Raw genomic sequence first — 23,081 nt, 5'->3', positions numbered from 1 at the left:
TCATAAACCTCTACATTCTGGGATCAAGTTCTCACCTGTATTGGTAAGGTCCAAGGGATCAACTTCCCCAAAGACTCTATGCTGTTCATTTTTGGCTGTTAACAAATGACAACCTCTTCACTACTCTCTTTGCAGGCTCCATCCCATTTAATACAGAATTAATGCAGTAGTACAGGCTCTGTTGGCCCTTTTCAACCTTCAGAACTATAAATATACCTGTCTCCTAATTGATAGATGGCGTAGATTCATGGAATAATCCTTCTCTCTGGAAGAACTGTCCTCCCATATGTAGCCTTTCCGCTATACAAACTGGTATCTGCGAGCCGAAAATTACCAACACACTTGGTAATCTCAAAGTGATCAAACTATCTGCCTCTGTGTCACATTCCACATCCCTTCTTCCTGCTTCTTAAGTGACCTTTGATCTGTAAAACGTGCCTTGTAGCCTTTAATCATCTTTGTGTTATGGTTTTGTCTCAGCAGCCGAGGTTTTTCACCTGTTCACAAACGCACTGCTTCACTCCCAAGGTTTCATGGTAGAGTCTGACCTTTTTTTTCTCATTGTAATGGTTTTCATACCTTTGTTTTAAATTGCCCGCTGATCATGTATAGCTAATGCTGATTGTATTGATTGTATCTATGCCTCACCCTTTGAAGGTGTTGTTGCCTATTCCCGCTGTCTTCACAGGCTCTTTGTATTCTATTCTTTAAAAAAAAAAAAAAACTACAACAACAATAGAAGAACATTTAAAAAAAGAACTCACCCTGTGCCCAGGAAAAAAGAAACAGAGGAGGATACAGGAGTAATCCCCAGTATTGTCTGTAGGTTCCATGGAGCTGGCCGTTTCTCCATTACTGAATTAAAATGCTTTGTTCTGCACTGTGTCTCTGTGTAGAGGTGATCATCTTGGTAGAGACAGGACTTTGCCACCTCATGTCACAGCTGCCTCTCTGATGAATGGAGGGCTCATAATTCTTAGAGGAACAATCAAGCAGCAACAGGAGTTGTGCAGAAAGCACAGATCAAATAAAGCAGAAAGATCCTTGGGACACATTTTCAACATTGCTTTAAATGTTTTGCTGAGATGGTCAGTATGATATTGTCTGCACTAACTTGTGTTAAAGGTACAATTGCTACAACAATAAATACTAGATCTATGTAAAAGTACAATAGAGCATGAGTTATCTTTAAAAGTAAATATCAATATATAGAATGTATTAGCCCATTATAAGATAACCATATGTTTCTATTGTCTAGTCACAATGGCTAGTACAAGAACTTATGTTATTCTAGGCATTCTGGAAATAAGAGGGAAATAATTAGTTGTATTGGTAAAAAGGAAGAACAACCATCTGGATACAATTAGAACAGAATGGTTTTGCTTTGCCATTGCCAAAAGCAGTATGCATATCAGCTGTGCCTTTGGCTTTGTGTCATGCATACATTGTTTCAGAAATAATCCTGAAATCAAAATACTTTACATGACAAAAGCAGATATGGTTTAGGAATTTAATTAACATGATTCAGAATAAGTAGGTAATAGCACTTCTTTAAACTTTTGCGTTGGCAAAAACTATGGTTGTTACCTATTCCAGCACACTTTAGACCAAAGTTAAAGCGTATACTAAAGTCTGCCTACTCCATAAAAGTGGGCATATGCTGGATCCCAGTCACCTCATTTTGCTTTGCCTCCTAATAAAAACATTGATACACTGGCCATATTTAGTCACAACCATCAAGACGTCATTGACCATATATGGTCAATGGCATCACCCAGGAGAACCTGCCCCTCTGTTTATATCAGCTGTCATCTGCTGGACAGGTCATTTAGCAGGAGTGCAGCAACTGGAACATAGGTTGGTGTGTGGGGGGGGGGGGGGATAAGATTGACGATGGATTCAAATTGTGGGACTTTTTTCCATTTTTTTAATTAAAGGAATCTTTTTACACTTTATTTTTTTTTTAAGACTGAGCATTGATACTATGCACCATTTACTCATTCACGTGGGTGAGTATCTGGGTGTCCCCTTATTGTTAAAGGGTGCTTTCAGATTCATATAAGCTCCCTGCTCACAGACCCTCACAACCATTATGACAGGGTTGTGGGGAAGAGGCATTTGCCTCATGGGAATAAGGTGATTTGCCAGAGGGAGTCCCCCCTGGCAAGGTAGCCTTCCACGTTAAGGGCATGTGGCCTAGTATGGTTCAGGAAGGAAGTATGCATGCTCGCCCCCCTCCCCCCTTCCCTTTCCTGGCCAGACAGCCTGTATACTCAGATATGGGTCTGGAGTGGACTTTTGGGTTGACTACTTGGGTCACTTTTGGGTTGGTCACTTTTTTTTGTGTGAAGTTCCTCCCCATGGCTGTGGGGAGGCTTCCATCTACTGGCCTGGTATTCAAGTGTTGTTTAGAATACATTTTTCACGAGTGTATATTTGTTTATTTACTCCTTTTTTTTAATACATTTACTACACTTAGTCAGTGGCACTCGTATTTCTCCCTCTTTTCTGTGCCTTTACAAAATGTGATATAGCTACCCTGCCAAAAAAGCAGTTAGGATTGATAAAATAACATTTTCAGCACAATAATGAAAATGCATATTCGAAACATGCTAGATGACCCCTTTTATGAAACATTGCATTCAGTAACACAAAAACAATACAGCGAAAAGCTAAAAGGAGTAAAATATTCTGAAATACTACAGTGTAAATATCAATATAAATGCTACACTAACATGGATATAGTGCAAACATTCCGTGATTTGATATTATAAAGTAATAAATCCTGTCTGATGGCTGTCTCTTTTAGATAAGCACATACAGTTCCACAATGTGAATAAGTAATCATCCTTAACAGCCCTGGAATAAAAATAAACTGAGCATTATACCTCCAAGCCTTGCTAGTAAGCAGTGAAACAAGCATTATGAGATTTCAAAGAAATTAAAACAAGCTGCTATGAAGAGAAAAACCTTAAGGAAAACACCAAATAAAGCATCAACCAAAATGTGGATTTCAAATTGGAATATTGCTCCTGGGTATGGCACAATAGTAACACAACCACTAAAGCTAAAAGATGTAAACACATTTTATTTTATATCCACTCAGCTCAGAGCTAAAGCTTGGTGAAAATAACACCAAAGAGGCAAATGACAGAAAAATGAAATAACTTTCCTCTGAAAGAAATAGTCTGAAAGAATTGAATGTCATTCTGCGTTATGACAAATATGAACCTTTAATTATTATTCATCAGAGTTCAACTAAATACAATGGCTAATTCTTTGAGAACAAGTTAATTCTGTATTATGGCAGGGAAATTTTGGACTAGAAAAATGTCTCCCTGATGAAACGTGTCTTGCTCATGAAATATTACATAAACTAATATTGCCTTTTACAAATGCTGCAATTATTTCTGTGAAAGAAATGATTGAAATAGAGAAAAGAAAATAAGCATATAACCATATAGAAAGTACTCACTGGTCCAAAAGCATTACTGTCAAAGCTGTGCCCATGGTGGTCACCTTCCACCCACATATGCCCATTGGGAATTTTGACAAATCTTTTCTTGTATCCAGCTGTTCTGTTAATTGGAAATATAAGCAGCCACATAAATATATTCATATAAAATACACAAATTTTACTGTATTATTTACTTTGTCAGTCGACTAGATTTCAATCCTAATCATACTGTACATAGTTACATAGTTAGACAGGTTGAAAAAAGACCATCTAGCTCAGTGATGGCGAACCTTGGCACCCCAGATGCTTTGGAACTACATTTCCCATGATGCTCATGCACTCTGCAGTTTAGTTGAGCATCGTGGGAAATGTAGTTCCCCAACATCTGGGGTGCCAAGGTTTGCCATCACCGATCTAGCTCAACCAATAAAAAAAAAAAAAAAAGAAAAGAAAACACAAATATATAATCCCGTATACACAATCACCCACAGTTGATCCAGAGGAAGGTGAAAAAACCCCAGCAAAGCATGATCCAATTTGCTGTAGCAGGGGAAAAAAATCCTTCCTGATCCCCTGAGAGGCAATCGGATATTCCCTAGATAAACTTTACCTATAAATATTAGTACCCAGTTAAATTATGTGCACCTAGGAAAGAATCCAGGCCTTGTTTTAAAGTAATCTACTGAGCTGGCCAGAACCACCTCTGGAGGGAATCTATTCCACATTTTCACAGCTCTTGCTGTGAAGAAACCTTTCCATATTTGGAGACTCTTTTCATCTAGACGTGAAGAGTGCCCCCTTGTCCTCTGTGATGACCTTAAAATGAATAACACAACACCAAGTTCACTATTTGGACCCCTTATGTATTTGTACATGTTGTTTATATCCCCCCTTAATCTCCTCTTCTCAGGAGAGAATAAATTCAGTTCCTCTAATCTATCCTCATAGCTGAGCTCCTCCATGTCTCTTATCAGTTTGGTTGCCCTTCTCTGCATTTTTTCCAATTCCCCAATATCCTTTCTGAGAACTGGTGCCCAAAACTGAACTGCATATTCCAGATGAGATCTTACTAATGATTTGTACAGGGGCAAAATGATATCTCTCTCTCTGGAGTCCATGCCTCTGTTAATACAAGAAATGATTTTGCTTGCTTTGGAAACTGCAGCTTGGATTTGCATGCTATTATTAAGCTTATAATCTACCAGAACATTCATAGTTGGCAGCTATTCATGGACACGAATAAGTGCTTTAGTCACCTCTAGCTCCAGCTTCATGGGCTATGCTCTTGTTTTAGTCTACAATAGGGTTGAGCGAACACCTAGATGTCCGTGTTCGACGGGTTCGGCCGAACTTTAAAAAAAAGTCCGGGTCCGTGTCCCGGACTTTTACCGAACTTTTCCCGGACACCGAACCCCATTGAAGTCAATGGGGACCCGAACTTTAAGGCACTAAAATGGCTCTAAAACACCAAAGGAAAGGGCTAGAGTGCTGCAAATGGCAGCAAAACGTAATTAAGAGCATGGCAAGTGCTCTGCAAACAAATGTGGATAGGGAAATAACTTAAAACAACAAAAAAAAACAGAAAAATAAAACAATGTTCTTCTTCATCTCTGAAGGACGAGGCCCATATGGAGTAGGAGGGAGGTTAAGGTGGTGGTGGATGTGGCGGTGACATAGGCGTGCGCACAGGGTGTGCTGGGTGTGCCTGGGCACACCCTAATCACCTAGGGCACATAGCATTGCCAGTGAGGAGATGGGAAAGATCTCCCTGGGACCTGCTCTGCTCTATTTCTCCTTGCCTACAGGTACATGGCCCCGATACATTACTCTCCCTGCTGGCAAACACATGCATGTGTATTTCAACTTTGGGGTGCACACCTTAATGCAATAGGCTGCGCACACCTATGGGCGGTGTAGGTGGAAGCGGCGGTGGAGGAGGACCAGGGCCGGATTAACAGCATCATGGGCTTGGTGCTGAGGATTTTGAAGGGCCTTAGGGCCGTGCCTTGCCATGCACCCAGAGGAGGAAGGGTGCAGCCATGCATGCCTAATTCAACATGGGATGCTGTCTCTGAAGCCCATAAACACATCCATGCATCGCCAACTGTCCCTCCTTGTCCGGCCTTCACGCTGTGTGGGGAGGTTCTGAGGGTGCTGCCTGGGGAAGCGAGCATAGAAGCCAGACTTCTGTGTTTACAAGTGACAGAAGAGCGGTAACAGTGAATATGGCCAACCCGGGGCCTATATAAAAGGTAGGGGCCTGGAGCTGCAGCTCCAATAGCCCCTACATTAATCTGGCCCTGAGGAGGAGGACGAGGTAGCCAACACTGCTTCTTTTCACAAATTTTAAATGAGGGTACACCCCAAAAGAGTGAGAAAGAGCAAAAATGGAACAATGGGTGGGTAAGGTCGGTATCCATTGCTATTCTGCATAAGGTACGGAAAAGTCCCGTGGGATCCATGCCTGGTTCATTTTAATGAACGTGAGCTTGTCCACATTGTCTCTGGACAGGCGGCTGCGCTTGTCTGTTATAACGCCCCCAGCCGTGCTAAATACCCGTTCAGATAATACACTGGCTGCAGGGCACGCCAGCACCTCCAAGGCGTAAAGGGCAAGCTCAGGCCATGTGCCCAATTTGGAGACCCAGAAGTTGAAGGGGGCAGACCCGTCATTCACTACATGTAGGCGTGTGCACACATACTGCTCCACCATGTTGGTAAAATGCTGCCTCCTGCTAAGACGTTCCATCTGAGCTGCTGGTGCTGCTGTTTGTTGTGGCGTGCTGACAAAGCTTTTCCACATTTCGGCCATGCTAACCCTGCCTTCTGAGGTGCTGGCGGTGCCCTGGTTGCGTTGGCGACCTCCTCCTCCTCCTCCTCTGCCTTGTGCTTCCACTGTGGCCCCGCTGTCAGATGGGAATGCCAGCAGCATGGCGTCTACCAGCGTGCGCTTGTACTCGCGCATCTTGCGATCGCGCTCCAGTGAGTGAATTAAGGACGGTACGTTGTCCTTGTAACGGGGATCCAGCAGCGTGGCCACCCAGTAATCAGCACAAGTTAGAATGTGGGCAACTCGGCGGTCGTTGTGGAGACACTGCAGCATGTAATCGCTCATGTGTGCCAGGCTGCCCAGAGGCAACGAAAGGCTGTCCTCTGTGGGAGGTGTATGGTCCGTGTCCTCTGTATCCCCCCAGCCACGCACCAGTGATGGCCATGAGCTGGCCTGGGTGCCACCCTGCTGTGAACATGGTTCCATCTCCTCCTCCAGCTCCTCCTCCTCCTCATCCTCCTCATCCTCCAGAACTGTGCCCCTGCTGGACAATTGCGTCCCTGGCGTTTGCGTGTGCAGGAACCCACCCTCGGAGCCCCTTGCGAATGACTGCCCTGAAAGCCTTGGAAATGTTACCTCTTCATCCTCCTCCTCCTCCTCATCCTGTGCCACATCCTCTTCCATCATCGCCCGAATTGTTTTTTCAAGGAGGCATAGAAGTGGGATAGTTAAGCTGAGAACGGCGTCATTGCCACTGGCCATGTTGGTGGAGTACTCAAAACAGCGCAACAAGGCACACAGGTCTCGCATGGAGGCCCAGTTAAATTAAATAGCGGAATAGAAAATATGATCCAAAAAAAGTGTATGTATATCACACGTACACAACCACACTAGGCCCCAATTACTATTGTTTGTACCCCTAAAAGGCTAGATGAGGAGTAGGGGGAGTATGGAACAGGCAGCACCCTCAAACCTTCAGAAGTATGAGATGAACCCCAACAACTTGGAAAGGTGGATCTCTCTCACACGTACCGACACAGACTATCCCGCAATTCAATTGATCCTCAAAGGTTTTTATTGAATAGCGGAATAGGAAATATGATCAAAAAAAGTGTATGTATCTCGCACGTACACAACCACACTAGGCCCCAATTACTATTGTTTGTACCCCTAAAAGGCTAGATGAGGAGTAGGGGGGTATGGAACAGGCAGCACCCTCAAACCTTCAGAAGTATGAGATGAACCCCAACAACTTGGAAAGGTGGATCTCTCTCACACGTACCGACACAGACTATCCCGCAATTCAATTGATCCTCAAAGGTTTTTATTGAATAGCGGAATAGGAAATATGATCAAAAAAAGTGTATGTATCTCGCACGTACACAACCACACTAGGCCCCAATTACTATTGTTTGTACCCCTAAAAGGCTAGATGAGGAGTAGGGGGGGTATGGAACAGGCAGCACCCTCAAACCTTCAGAAGTATGAGATGAACCCCAACAACTTGGAAAGGTGGATCTCTCTCACACGTACCGACACAGACTATCCCGCAATTCAATTGATCCTCAAAGGTTTTTATTGAATAGCGGAATAGGAAATATGATCAAAAAAAGTGTATGTATCTCGCACGTACACAACCACACTAGGCCCCAATTACTATTGTTTGTACCCCTAAAAGGCTAGATGAGGAGTAGGGGGGGTATGGAACAGGCAGCACCCTCAAACCTTCAGAAGTATGAGATGAACCCCAACAACTTGGAAAGGTGGATCTCTCTCACACGTACCGACACAGACTATCCCGCAATTCAATTGATCCTCAAAGGTTTTTATTGAATAGCGGAATAGGAAATATGATCAAAAAAAGTGTATGTATCTCGCACGTACACAACCACACTAGGCCCCAATTACTATTGTTTGTACCCCTAAAAGGCTAGATGAGGAGTAGGGGGGGTATGGAACAGGCAGCACCCTCAAACCTTCAGAAGTATGAGATGAACCCCAACAACTTGGAAAGGTGGATCTCTCTCACACGTACCGACACAGACTATCCCGCAATTCAATTGATCCTCAAAGGTTTTTATTGAATAGCGGAATAGGAAATATGATCAAAAAAAGTGTATGTATCTCGCACGTACACAACCACACTAGGCCCCAATTACTATTGTTTGTACCCCTAAAAGGCTAGATGAGGAGTAGGGGGGGTATGGAACAGGCAGCACCCTCAAACCTTCAGAAGTATGAGATGAACCCCAACAACTTGGAAAGGTGGATCTCTCTCACACGTACCGACACAGACTATCCCGCAATTCAATTGATCCTCAAAGGTTTTTATTGAATAGCGGAATAGGAAATATGATCAAAAAAAGTGTATGTATCTCGCACGTACACAACCACACTAGGCCCCAATTACTATTGTTTGTACCCCTAAAAGGCTAGATGAGGAGTAGGGGGGGTATGGAACAGGCAGCACCCTCAAACCTTCAGAAGTATGAGATGAACCCCAACAACTTGGAAAGGTGGATCTCTCTCACACGTACCAACACAGACTATCCCCCAATTTAACTGATCCCCAGAGGTTTTTGATTAAATAGCGGAATAGAAAATATGATCCCAAAAAAGTGTATGTATATCACACGTACACAACCACACTAGGCCCCAATTACTATTGTTTGTACCCCTAAAAGGCTAGGAGTAGGGGGAGTATGGAACAGGCAGCACCCTCAAACCTTCAGAAGTATGAGATGAACCCCAACAACTTGGAAAGGTGGATCTCTCTCACACGTACCAACACAGACTATCCCCCAATTTAACTGATCCCCAGAGGTTTTTGATTAAATAGCGGAATAGAAAATATGATCCCAAAAAAGTGTATGTATATCACACGCACACAACCACACTAGGCCCCAATTACTATTGTTTGTACCCCTAAAAGGCTAGGAGTAGGGGGAGTATGGAACAGGCAGCACCCTCAAACCTTCAGAAGTATGAGATGAACCCCAACAACTTGGAAAGGTGGATCTCTCTCACACGTACCAACACAGACTATCCCCCAATTTAACTGATCCCCAGAGGTTTTTGATTAAATAGCGGAATAGAAAATATGATCCCAAAAAAGTGTATGTATATCACACGTACACAACCACACTAGGCCCCAATTACTATTGTTTGTACCCCTAAAAGGCTAGGAGTAGGGGGAGTATGGAACAGGCAGCACCCTCAAACCTTCAGAAGTATGAGATGAACCCCAACAACTTGGAAAGGTGGATCTCTCTCACACGTACCAACACAGACTATCCCCCAATTTAACTGATCCCCAAAGGTTTTTGATTAAATAGCGGAATAGAAAATATGATCCCAAAAAAGTGTATGTATATCACACGTACACAACCACACTAGGCCCCAATTACTATTGTTTGTACCCCTAAAAGGCTAGATGAGGAGTAGGGGGAGTATGGAACAGGCAGCACCCTCAAACCTTCAGTATGAGATTGTGTTCACTGTACCCCACAAAGATTGAGTTCACTGCACCCCACAATGATTGTGTTCACTGCACCCCACAAAGATTGTGTTCACTGCACCTCACAAAGATTGTGTTCACTGTACCCCCCAAAGATTGTGTTCACTGCACCCCACAAAGATTCTGTTCACTGTACCCCACAAAGATTGTGTTCACTGCACCCCAAAAAGATTGTGTTCACTGCACCCCAAAAAGGATGTTGTTCACTGCACCCCAAAAAGGATGTTGTTCACTCCACCCCAAAAAGATTGTGTTCACTGCACCCCACAAAGATTGTGTTCACTGCACCCCAAAAAGATTGTGTTCACTGCACCCCAAAAATGATTTTGTTCACTGCACCCCAAAAAGGATTTTGTTCACTGCACCCCAAAAAGGATGTTGTTCACTCCACCCCAAAAAGATTGTGTTCACTGCACCCCAAAAAGATTGTGTTCACTGCACCCCACAAAGGATTTTGTTCACTGCACCCCAAAAAGATTGTGTTCACTGCACCCCAAAAAGGATGTTGTTCACTGCACCCCAAAAAGGATTTTGTTCACTGCACCCCAAAAAGATTGTGTTCACTGCACCCCACAAAGGATTTTGTTCACTGCACCCCACAAAGATTGTGTTCACTGCACACCAAAAAGGATTGTGTTCACTGCACACCAAAAAGGATTGTGTTCACTGCACCCCAAAAAGATTGTGTTCACTGCAGCCCAAAAAGATTGTGTTCACTGCAGCCCAAAAAGATTGTGTTCACTGCAGCCCAAAAAGATTGTGTTCACTGCAGCCCAAAAAGATTGTGTTCACTGCAGCCCAAAAAGATTGTGTTCACTGCAGCTCACACACAGAAAAATGGATGTGGATCACTGACACCTGCCTATCTCCAATCCCACACCACACAGCAATATCGATTGTAGTTTGTAGAACACAGTTTCCCTAAAATTCAGCAGACTCTGTCCCTAACAGGATTGAGAAGAGATCGTAGATCAGGATTGAGTGCAGACCCCACCCCCCACACAGCAATATCGATTGTAGTTTGTAGAAGACACTGACCCTATATAATTCAGCAGACTCTATCCCTAAAATGCCTACAACTCGCCCTGCCTAAACACTCCGACCTGTCCCTCAATTCTATCCGGACACAAATGTTTTTTTCCTGCCTATCTTTCCCTAATCAGCAGCCAGCACGTTGATGTGTGCTCTGTCCCTGAATCTAAGCAGCATAATGACGCCGCTGCGGCTGCCTCGAACTTATAAAGACTTGGTCACATGCTTCAGACGGCCAATCACAGCTACTGAGACATTTGCAGGCATGGCTGGGATGGCTTAAGGCACACCAGTTAAACGATTGTTGATTGGCTGTTGAAAGCCCGCCATGAAAAGAGCGCCAAAGCATGCAAAACCCGGAAATAAAACGACCGAACACGGATTTTTACCCGAACATACAGTAAAGTGTCCGTGTCCGTGTTCGGGTACAAAAAATCCAATTATTCGGTACGAACACGAATAATACAGTCCGTGTTCGCTCAACACTAGTCTACAACTATTTTTTAGGTAAAACGCAAAACTAAAAGCAAATAGGCTGTCCATTTTGAAGAGGAATTTTCACTTTGCAAGGGAATTTTTCTTAACTCTGCTGACTGCCATCATCCAATTGTGTGCAAGCAAATGATTTTTTTCCTTGCATGTAATTGGGCATTCTTTAAAAGGTAAATTTTTATGAGCTGAAAATTCTCTTGACCTTTTTTAGAAATGAAGTAGGTGTGGACGTAACTAAGCTCCTCCCTTATTTCAGCCCACTGTTTCATTTGCAATTGACATACCCACTTTTAGACTATTCAAAACCACACCAAGAAAACTCACCAGAGGTTACTCAATTTTGCACATGACTCCATAAAATAATATAGGCTGTATTCAATGAGATATGACTACCAACAAACCCTAGATTGTTAACAAATTTGACACTGAAGAGGTTTGACACTCTACTATACAATTATTTCTTAGTAGATTACATACTGTAATGTTTTGTAGTTAAACAGTTTGCATTTTAGGAATTTAAAACTTTAAAGTGGTTGGAAATTACGGTATATACATTTTATATATTTTTTTTTTTTACATATACAGTATATATACAAAACATAAAAGCTAGTCTGTTTACACAAAGGCAAGCTTCTAATGGCTACAATCTGTGACTGTGAGATCACAATACAAGAGCTTATTACATAAAGACAAACTTGAAAATGACCACAATCTTAAAATATACCTAAACAAGTACAATGTACAGTATTACTATAAATCACAAAAAATAAACAATCTACATAGATACGCCATATTCGAACAAAAGGAATAGAATTACTGGAAACCTGTAGGACATAATTTCTTACAAATAGACTATTCTGTTGAAGAATGGTAAGAGGGCACAAGTAATAGGTGCCCTCGCACATGGGACAGGGGATGTTAAAAAAAAAAAAAAAAAAAAAATTTTGTGTCAGAATTTATTTAATTTATAAGACACTGTCCCTTTAAATGTAATGAGCATGGTTTTGGCGGGCTGCACAGCAGCGCGCGCCCCTCTAGAAGGTTCTGACCCAAGGCTTTATTAAGGGGTCTCTGAGGTAATCCCCCTCAGTTAGGAAGTGACTGCCTGGCGAGCTCTCCTCTCCTCAGCGGCGGTTGCGGCATTCGCTGGCTCTTCTGCCATAATGAAGACCCTTGTTCGGCAAGTATTGGAAAGAGCAGCTTTAGAAGGGGGAGAAGAATGGCTGCGGAACTGTCTCATGGTGAGCGGAGCTGAGTCTGAACAGCTGAGGGAGGAGGTGAGCGGAATGGCTGCATCTGCGGCGGCAGTGCGGGCAGAGGAGACGGCCGTTAGGAGTGTATCCCCCTCACCTCAGGCACCAGTAGCAGGGAAGGCAGGGACTAGACAGGGTCAGCGGAGCCGTCCTCCGGAGCGGCCAGCATCCTCGAGACAGGAGTCAGACAGCACAGCTGTGGGACTGTCAGAAGCTGCGGGAGGGCTGAGAAGGAGCCGAAGAGGCCCGAAGAGGAGAAGGTTTGCTTCACCATCACCGCCACCCAGTGGTGAAAGGCGGGATAACACCCGGCCTCACAGAAGCAGAATTGAGAGAGCATCTGAGGAGAGGGTTGCTAGGCAACCTAGGGAAGATAGTTCCAGTCAGGTACCAGCTGAAGAGGTTTTTCTTAGCCAGGCTTTACGTCCACAGGTGAATACAAGCAGTGCAGAAGTACAGCATATGGTGCCTCCTGTTAGCCAATCAGCTACGCTGCCGACAGGAGTTGGTGAGTTGGCACAATTGAACAATTTAAATGTTATTTTAGAATCTTTATCTAAATTTGCGAGTTTGTTGAATGTTACACCTGTTCCTGCTGTTAATGTTCCTAGTTTCAGCATACAAGGTCCTGGTAATGTATGGTCCCCAGTCAGCAATATGAATCAAGCGGCGACTGTGGTAAGTAGTGTTCCGGTCACACCTGTGTCAGATGGTGGTACCAGAGTTAGTCATTTGGCACACACGGTTCCTGAGACGTGTCTGAAGGAAGTGATGCCATGCGATATGTCGCCGCTTGGTTATCACCTCACAGCAGGGATCAAAGAGAAAATTTGGAAGGGTGAATTTATCGATTTACTTTCATTGTTGCCGTCAGCAAAGGAATTTGCTTTCAAGAATGAAAAAAAATCTGATGACGGGCAAGAAGAAAATAGGAGGCGTCCGGTTTATAGGTCATTCAATAACTGGCTTCAAGCCTTTTGCATTTATTCGTCGGTTTTGGGTGAAAAATTTCCAGAATATTGTAGTGGGTTATTCCAGCATGTGGAACATATCCTGGAAGCGTATAAGAACTTTGGTGGTCTGGGATGGTTTTATTACGATGAGTCCTTCCGGCAGAAGCTATCAGTTTATCCCAGCCTGAAATGGGGCATGAAGGACGTAGGCCTTTGGTTAAATTTAATTATTCCTCAAAAGTTTACGCCAACAAAACAGTCAAGTGCTGCCCCTATGGCATCCCCCTATAGGAAGGGAATTTGTTATGCGTATAATGAAACGCAGTGTAAGTGGGCAGCAGCGTGCAAATTTAAACATGAGTGCTCATTTTGTACGGGCAATCACCCAGCAATAAAATGTTTTAAGAGGGCAAGTCAGCAGAATCAGTCATCCAGGGATATTTTTCAGAAAAGCCTGCACTTCAGTGAGGCTGGAAAAAATGCTCCCGTGGCTGCAGGCATATCCAAACAAGGAGAAGGCCCAATTATTAATTAATGGTTTTCAATCAGGTTTTAAGCTTCCATCTTTTAAAGGATTGGGTTGTAAGGTTGAAAAAAATTTAAAGTCAACAGATCAATTTATAGATATAGCCAGGGAGAAGATTCGCAAGGAAATTGAGGCTGGGCGAGTAGCAGGCCCATTCTTGGACCCGCCTTTTAAGAACTTTCGCATATCTCCTCTAGGTTTGGTCCCTAAAAAGGAGCCTAACTCCTTCCGAGTAATACATCACCTGTCTTTTCCTAGAGGTGATTCGTTAAATGACGATATAGACCCTATTATATCATCAGTTTCATATACTACGTTTGATGAGGCGGTTGATATGATTAAGCAATATGGCCCTAGTGCATTATTAGCTAAGGCGGATGTTCAATCGGCATTCAGATTATTACCTATTGATCCGGAAGCCTTCAATTCCTTAGGTTTCTATTTTGATGGCTATTTCTTTTTCGACCGCTGCTTGCCGATGGGATGCTCCTTGTCCTGTGCCTATTTTGAATCCTTTGCGACTTTTCTTCAGTGGGTGATGGTTCGAGAATCGGGTTGTCAGGGGGTCTTACATTACTTGGATGATTTCCTTTTTGTGGGACCCCCTGATTCTGACATCTGCCTGTTGCTGCTAAAGCTATTTTCCCTTATTTGTAGACATTTTGGGATACCATTGGCTGAGGATAAAATGGTTTTACCTAACACTTTGATTGAATTTCTGGGTATCTCTATTAATACAGCCATTGGCGAGTGTCAGCTCCCGAGGGAAAAAATCTCTAGGATGCAGTCTACAATTAGTGAATTTTTGAGGCGAAAGAAAGTTCTCTTAAAAGAGCTTCAGTCTCTGCTAGGCCTGCTAGCATTCGCCTCGCGTATCATGCCAGTAGGTAGAATTTTTTCGAGGCGTTTGGCTCTAGCAATGTCTGGCTTTAAGTCTCCTTTGGCGCATATCCGGCTAACGGCGGAGTTAAAAGATGATCTGCGCGTTTGGTCGCGTTTTTTAAACGACTATAATGGTCGTTCATTTTTTCAAAAGGACTGGATTTTTGCTGCTGACCTCCAGTTATTTACGGATTCAGCAGGGTCTTTAGGGTTTGGGGCCATCTGGGACACCCATTGGTGTTGCGGATCTTGGCCTACGTCATGGGTTGAGAGTAAATTTACTAATAATATAGTCTTATTAGAATTATTCCCGATTTTGGTTGCCCTTGAACTTTGGGGTGCTAGTTTCAGGGACAGGAGAATTTTGGTACACTCGGATAACAGAGGAGTTTTGTATGCAATAAATGCTTTGTCATCAAAATCTACATTGGTACTAAAACTTCTCCGTTATCTTGTTTTCTTATGTTTGAAATTAAACATCTGGTTAAAGGTCAAATATATTCCTGGAGTGTCAAATTGCATAGCTGATTCCCTATCCCGTTTTCAGTTCTCTCGTTTCAGGGAACTTCATCCGAATGCCGATCCGGTGGGATGTCATTGCCCAGATCACCTGTGGACCTTGATTTAGATCTGGACTTTGATGCGATAAAGTGCTCGGTGGCACCTCACACTTGGTCGGAGTATGGTTCTGCTTATCAGAGATGGTTGTTATTCTGTAATGAGATGGGTATTCCATCTGAGCCGCCTAGGGAGGGTGATATGCTAGCTTTTTTATGCACATTGATGAAACAGCAGCTATCATATAGCCACATTAACAAGATCCTAGCCGGGGTTTCATTTTTTCTGAAATTGAAGAATTTTGTAGGGTTTATGAGTTTTTTCTCAATAAGACAAGCCCTCAAAGGTTATAAAAAGAGGATGTTCACCCCTGACACACGCAGACCTATATCAATTGATTTACTTAGAAGATTATGCTTGGCCTCCCTTGCTGTCTGTTTTTCGGAATATGAGGCTAGACTTTTTTCGGCAGCCTTTGTGCTTTGTTTTTTCGCTGCGCTTCGTGTTTCCGAATTGGTCTCAGACAATAGGGTGGGCCAATCAGGCCTTAATGCTAAAGAAGTCATTGTGGGTAAGGAGAAGGTTAATATTTTCATTAGCCAATCAAAAACTGATCAGTTTAGAAAAGGCCATTGGTTAGAGCTGGCAGCTTGTGGTGATCAGTATATATGTCCTTGTGCGGTTCTTAGCAGATATTTGGAGGTCAGGCCCCCCTTTTCAAATAATTTCTTTATTCATATAGATGGTTCAGAAGTCACAAAATATCAATTTTCAGCTGTTCTAAAAAAATGTCTTAAGTATTTAGGTATGGATAAGCTTAGAATTACCGCACATTCGTTTAGGATAGGAGCGGCCACGGAAGCGGCCAGGATGGGTTTAGATGAGTCTATGATAAAAAAGTTGGGAAGGTGGGAATCGAAAAGTTTTAATCTATATATCAGACCTAATTTATCTGTTTGATTCCATAGGTGTCAAAGTTTCCGTATGGATCATTGGACACTCGTTTGTTCACTGGGCACGAAAAAGAGCTGCACACCGGTGTTATACTGAAAATTTGTCTTTTGATATTGATCATTTGCATATATTTTGGAAAGGAGTGAGAGGTCTGAGTTGGGTTAATTTGTGTGACTTGATTTATAGATTAAAAGAAGTTTGGCCAGCCCCATCCGTATTGATATTCCACTTGGGAGGGAATGATGTGGGAGTTTTGAAGTCATTAGATTTATTATTCAAGATTAAAAAGGATCTATATAATTTCAAGTTAATTTTTCCGAATTGTACAATGGTGTTTTCGGAAATTGTTCCTCGTTTGAAATGGTTGTCTTCAATGGAATTTAAGCCCTTGGAGAGGACCAGGAGGAGAGTAAATCATGCAATGGCAAAATTTATGCCATTGGTTGGTGGTTTTGCTTTCCGACACGTGGACCTTGAAGGTGGTTTCCCTGGCCTTTACAGGCAGGATGGAATCCATTTATCTGATATAGGTCTAGATATACTCAATTTAGGGTTTCAAAATAGCATAGAAATGGCCGCGGTGGTGGGGGGGCCGGCACAAGTTTGCAACTAGTCCCGGCGTTTGGGGGACTTTGGTGGTTTTAAATATGTTTATTTTCGCTCGAGTTCTGGGACTGAGCGATACAGATTTATGTTTTATAATTTTGTTGGAATTGAAAATTATTTGATGGAATTTTGAATAAATAATTATTTAATTTATTTATAACCAATAAAGTGCCGCGGCCATTTATTTATGCCAAAAAATTAATTTGTGTTTGTTTTTATTTATAGTATTAGTTTAGTTATATTATAGAAAAATACATCCTCCTGGCCCATGGTAAGAGGGCACAAGTAATAGGTGCCCTCGCACATGGGACAGGGGATGTTAAAAAAAAAAAAAAAAAAAAAATTTTGTGTCAGAATTTATTTAATTTATAAGACACTGTCCCTTTAAATGTAATGAGCATGGTTTTGGCGGGCTGCACAGCAGCGCGCGCCCCTCTAGAAGGTTCTGACCCAAGGCTTTATTAAGGGGTCTCTGAGGTAATCCCCCTCAGTTAGGAAGTGACTGCCTGGCGAGCTCCCCTCCCCCCCCCACCCGTCGCTGGCACTTTATGTGGTAGAGTCACCCTTGGATCTAAGGGGGGACTTTGGTGGTTTTAAATATGTTTATTTTCGCTCGAGTTCTGGGACTGAGCGATACAGATTTATGTTTTATAATTTTGTTGGAATTGAAAATTATTTGATGGAATTTTGAATAAATAATTATTTAATTTATTTATAACCAATAAAGTGCCGCGGCCATTTATTTATGCCAAAAAATTAATTTGTGTTTGTTTTTATTTATAGTATTAGTTTAGTTATATTATAGAAAAATACATCCTCCTGGCCCATATTTTAGGGGGGGTTTTAAAAAATACTCAGGAAAGGAAAACCTTTAAACTATGAATGATAATTCTGTTTGACACAAGAGATAATGGAGTGAATGTGAATCTAAATCACTATTAAATAGTTTTATGACCGTTCTTACCTCTGTGTCTGCTCCCCCCTACCAATACCATAGCCCACTCTTCTTCTATGTTTTCTTAAAATTATGCTAAAGCTTTGTGTATCAAGAAGAAGGAAGAAGAAGAAGGGAACACCCAAAATCTTGTTCTAGAAATGTAACGGTCAGTGTAAATACAGTATCAAGGACAGTATTCAACTGATTACTTAGTGAACACACTTCTAACTGGAGTAACACCATATTCTACTCACCTCAGCTCCAGAGATGATCCCCCCTGCCTGCTGACATCTTCAGGTGGCCAGCTTCTGTGTCTCGATTGCCGGCCACTGTCATTGGCCATTCAGATTTAGCATTGCCAAATTTCTACAGCGAGCACTGCATGCGGACAAAGCATGTTTCTTCTGCATTGAAAAGATCCACTCTAATTTATGCTCAAGCATATTGATACTCTCAAGATCCTCACTGCCTTTAAGAGTCTTAAAGGCCCCAAGCCAAGGGTATTTTCACCCTAATTTATGCACCAGTTCACAGTGGTGATTTCTACTACACCTAAAATACTGTATATCTCAATGAGAAACTAACCTTAAGCGAACATTAAAACTGAGTGATGTGGTTGCAGATATGGGAAATTACTATCCACTGTCCAATTAACCTGTCATTTATATGAAGCCAACCACAGGCCAATCTTATGCTAGTACATGTTATCCTTGGCACATTGAAATTGTGCTTTCACGGTTGCAACTCTATGCATAGAAGTGAGGTGCAATAAGTTGGACTATCTTAAAATGGGAAGAAACCCCAACAGAACAATGTATATTAACTCATATACACAATCTTGAGTAGGAATGTACAAAGGAATCTGTATGAGATGCTCCTGAACCTCCACCAGCTGGCATTCTCACTACACAAATTCAGGCTCCTAACATTTATATTTATGGCTACCAAAAAACCTTGCTAAAGGCCTGATGGTCTGGCACCCTAGTATAATTCAACCAAACAAAAAATGGCATGGTACTCAGACAAGAAAAGCAGTCACCCTAAATAATTGAAGTATTAATAAATAGGGATGATCGAACTTTTGAAAAGTTCGGTTCGACCAGAACACCCGAATTTCCCAAAAGTTCGGTTCGGATTTCAGAACCCCATTGAAATCAATGGGACCCGAACTTCGGTAATCAAAAAACACCATTCTTAAGCCCTAAAACCCAATAAATGCCCCTAAAAAGTGCCTAGGGTTCTGGGTCATGCCCCATTAACTATTAATCACACAAAAAAAGTTCTTAAAAATTGTAATTTTTGATAAAAAAAAAGCCAATTATTGAAAGAAAAAAAAAAAAAGAGAGATTTTTTGATTTTGACTTTGGATTTAGTATCTGGGGGGGGGGGTCTAAAAAGTGTACATGTGAAGTTTAAGCTCTGTAGCATGTCCAGAACCATGAAAAAAAAAAAAGATAATTTTTCAGTAGAACAGGGATGTGGGACCCTCCTTTTACACCTATAATCTTCTTTTCTGGTTCTGGACATGCTACAGAGATGAAACTTCACAGGTACACCTTTTAGACCCCCCAGACACAAAATCACACAAACAAGTTCTTAAAAATTGTCATTTTTGATAAAAAAAAGCCAATTATTGAAAAATTAAAAAAAAAAAAGAGATTTTTGGATTTCGTATCTGGGGGGTCTAAAAAGTGTACATGTGAATTTTCAGCTCTGTAGCATGTCCAGAACCATAAAAAAAAGATCGTTTGTATTAGAAAACTTTCAGCACAGGAGTATGGCTTCGCTGCTGTAACACCTTGCCGGTTTAATAGAAGGCATTTTTTTGGGTTCTTTGCAGTTAGGAAAAACATCTGAACTTGTGTATAGTGGTACTGTGCACAAGTTCTGATGTTTTGCCTGCCTCCAAAAACTCCCAAAAAATGCCAGCAAAAACACACCTGGGCATTTTTTTTTTTGACGCTAGCGTTTTTTTTTGGCATTTTTTGGGGTTCTTTTGAGGCAGGCAAAACATCTGAACTTGTGTATAGTGGTGTATATACACACATACATATATTTATATACACACCTAGACATATATAGGTGTGATAGTAGCAGAAATATATGCTTGCGCTAATGAAATCATTTACAGTAATATATTTCTGCTACTATCACACCTATATATGGCTAGGTGTCTATATACATATAATTATGTGTGTATATATACCACTATACACAAGTTCAGATGTTTTGCCTGCCTCAAAAGAACCCCAAAAAATGCCAAAAAAAACGCTAGCGTCAAAAAAAAAATGCCCAGGTGTGTTTTTGCTGGCATTTTTTGGGAGTTTTTGGAGGCAGGCAAAACATCAGAACTTGTGCACAGTACCACTATACACAAGTTCAGATGTTTTTCCTGACTGCAAAGAACCCAAAAAAATGCCTGCTTTGAAACCGGCAAGGTGTGAAAACCGAGGAGAGAAGCTAACCCCCTGAGCTGAAAGTTTTCTAATACAAACAATCCTTTTTTTTTTCTGGTTCTGGACATGCTACAGAGCTGAAACTTCACAGGTACACCTTTTAGACCCCCCAGACACAAAATCACACAAAAAAAGTTCTTAAAAATTGTCATTTTTGATAAAAAAGCCACTGCTCACTCACAGGGATCCTCAAACTACGGCCCTCCAGCTGTTGCAGAACTACACATCCCATGAGGCATCGTAAAACTCTGACATACACAGACATGACTAGGCATGATGGGAATTGTAGTTCCTGAACAGCTGGAGGGCCAAAGTTTGAAGACCCCTGTTCTAGGCTATGAGGCTTTTTTTTTCTTCTGATGCATACAGTGTAGGTAGACACAACTCCAGTTCCTGCATATAAGGGTGGCTTCAAAGGATGCTGTAAGAGAACTACACCATTCTAAAACAGGAAACCTAGGACATCATTCATGGCACCAGTTTATACTGAAAAATAGATGAAGATTAAGGAAGCTGCATAAAAATGAGGGATTAACTCCATCATTTAAGTTAGGTTCACACTTTTGCAGCATTTGCGTGGGCACAGCAGCTCATTCATTCAAATGAATGGGCTGCCGTGCCAGCATTTCCACCAAAAAAAAAAAAAGTGCATGCACCTTTTCAAAAACGTGACCGCTGGGAAATTGCATGGTCTTTGTGACCATGCGATTTCCCTGCAGTTTCCACATTCACACTGCGATTTTACATGCGTGGGGTTTCATTGTGAATGGCAGCCCTGTGCATTAATGCAGATAGGTGCATTTCCACTGCAGGTGGTTACTGGTGCCGGAATAGCTGAGATTCCCGCAGCCACATGTAGAAGTGTGAACCTAAGGTTAAAAAATGTGCATTTGGACACCATGGATAACCTACCACTACACCAAATATTTTAACACAACCTTTCTAACAATCTAAATGATACCAGAAACACATGTTCAACACATTGACATGTAATACAATACCAGTGATGAATCTGCCCCTAAAAATTTTCTCCACTTCCCTTATTTCTCCCTTTCATCTTATTTCTCCCCTATATTTCTGTTTTTATACTTCTACCTCAACCATCCCAGCTTTCTCTTTCCTATCTCAGTCTGTTTATATGCTCTAGTCCAGTAGAGCCTCTTTTTTCTGTCCACTTTCCACCTTCTTGTTTAGACCACAGATTTGAGGTACCCTTCTCACATTCATACAGCCTCCTAAAGGGCCTTCCCAATATGTAAATAACATATCCACTAAAGCTCACTACTTATAAAAAAAAAGGCCTCCAGGACAGGTCATTAAGGCCCCATTCAAACTAGTGGACCGCAAAATCGCATGACAAGTCGTTTTCCATTATTTTCAATGAGCCCCATTCATATCAGTGCGTTTTGAAGTCGCACCGACTTCAAAAGTAGTTCCTGCACTACTTTGCCACGATTTTAATGCGTTTTGAGGCATATAGCCTTGCCATTGCTTTCAAAATCGTGTCAAAATCGCGTCAAAATCGCACCGTAAAATTGCGGTAAAATCGCGGTAAAATTGCGTCGCACTAGTGTGAATGGGGCCTTATACTTGTAGACAAGTTATATTTCTGCAGCCAATGCCTTACTAGAAACATTCAACCCCCACATTTTTGAATTATGCTTTCTTATTCTTTGTATGCAGCTAAACCGTTATGCTTCTACTTTTCATCTATGGTTATATGAAAACAATAAAAATCATTGAAACGAAAAGTTCCTTCAAACATTTACCTATAACTGTTACAGATTTGGTAACAAAGTTTTGTTGGATAAGCTCAGGAATGTTATTTCAGCATTTTCCATAGAGAGTCCACAAAAATCAATAAAAGTTCATAAAATGTATGAATAAAACATACAATATAGCCTTTTTAGAACTTAGTCAAGTTGTGAAGGACAGAAAAACTAGCCCTTGGTTCTAAAAAAAGGTTCAATGTGTAAAGAAAATAGACAATGTGCTCTGTGCTTTAAAGAAGAAAAAAATCCAATCAACTTATATTAAGTTTCACAGTAGTAAACAGGGCAATAGCTTTCAAAATACGCTAAATGAGACTTTTCAGGCTGGTAGTTTGTAGGTAACATTCACAGGATCAGAACCAGCAGTGTGCAGTGTAAAGTGCAAAGCACTGTGGAGAAATGTAATCTCTGGAAAAAAATCCTTGCTATCCCAATGGCAAAAGCTTTAATTGGGCACACAACCTGACACAGCATGTGCTCATTAAAATTTAAATGAGCTCTCTTGATATGTGTGCTATATCATGATTGCTGTTGTGGAGGCCTCACAGGACTCAGGGTAACAGAAGGTAGCACTGCAGAAAAAGCAAATTAAAGCAATAATACTGCTGTACATTGAAAGAAGTACCTTGCAAATACATAATGTCGGCATATCATATAAAAAAAATATATATATGTAAAAGATCAGTATCATTAGGTCATGCCCTTTATTACATTGTAATTTATAATTGCTTCCTTTTCGATTATAAAACACAAATTATTAATGTGTGGCTAAAGTATAAACATACAGATAACACATTTACTTTAGTAATCACCTTACCTGTGGTAATGCTATCATATTTAGCTTCTAGACAGTCAGACATAGGAGTTAAAGTGTGACTAAAGCCACAACAGTAAAATCAGTCTGTATATGCAGTAA

General features: G+C 41.6%; 1 protein-coding gene across 1 annotated transcript in view; it reads right to left on the bottom strand.

Annotated features, from left to right (window-relative positions):
- Window positions 1-23,081, bottom strand: part of IMMP2L (inner mitochondrial membrane peptidase subunit 2) — a gene marked incomplete at its 3' end in the record, with an annotated part of 1,518,208 nt that overhangs the window by 273,720 nt on the left and 1,221,407 nt on the right. Inside the window, exon 5 of the mRNA XM_082255169.1 lies at window positions 3,476-3,578. Coding sequence (XP_082111295.1) covers window positions 3,476-3,578 — 103 coding nt within the window. The remainder of the gene's footprint in view (window positions 1-3,475; window positions 3,579-23,081) is intronic.

Source organism: Pelophylax lessonae, assembly GCF_965119305.1.
Source record: "Pelophylax lessonae genome assembly, chromosome: 4".
Lineage (NCBI taxonomy): Eukaryota > Metazoa > Chordata > Amphibia > Anura > Ranidae > Pelophylax > Pelophylax lessonae.
This window is presented reverse-complemented; position numbering and strand designations above follow the sequence as displayed.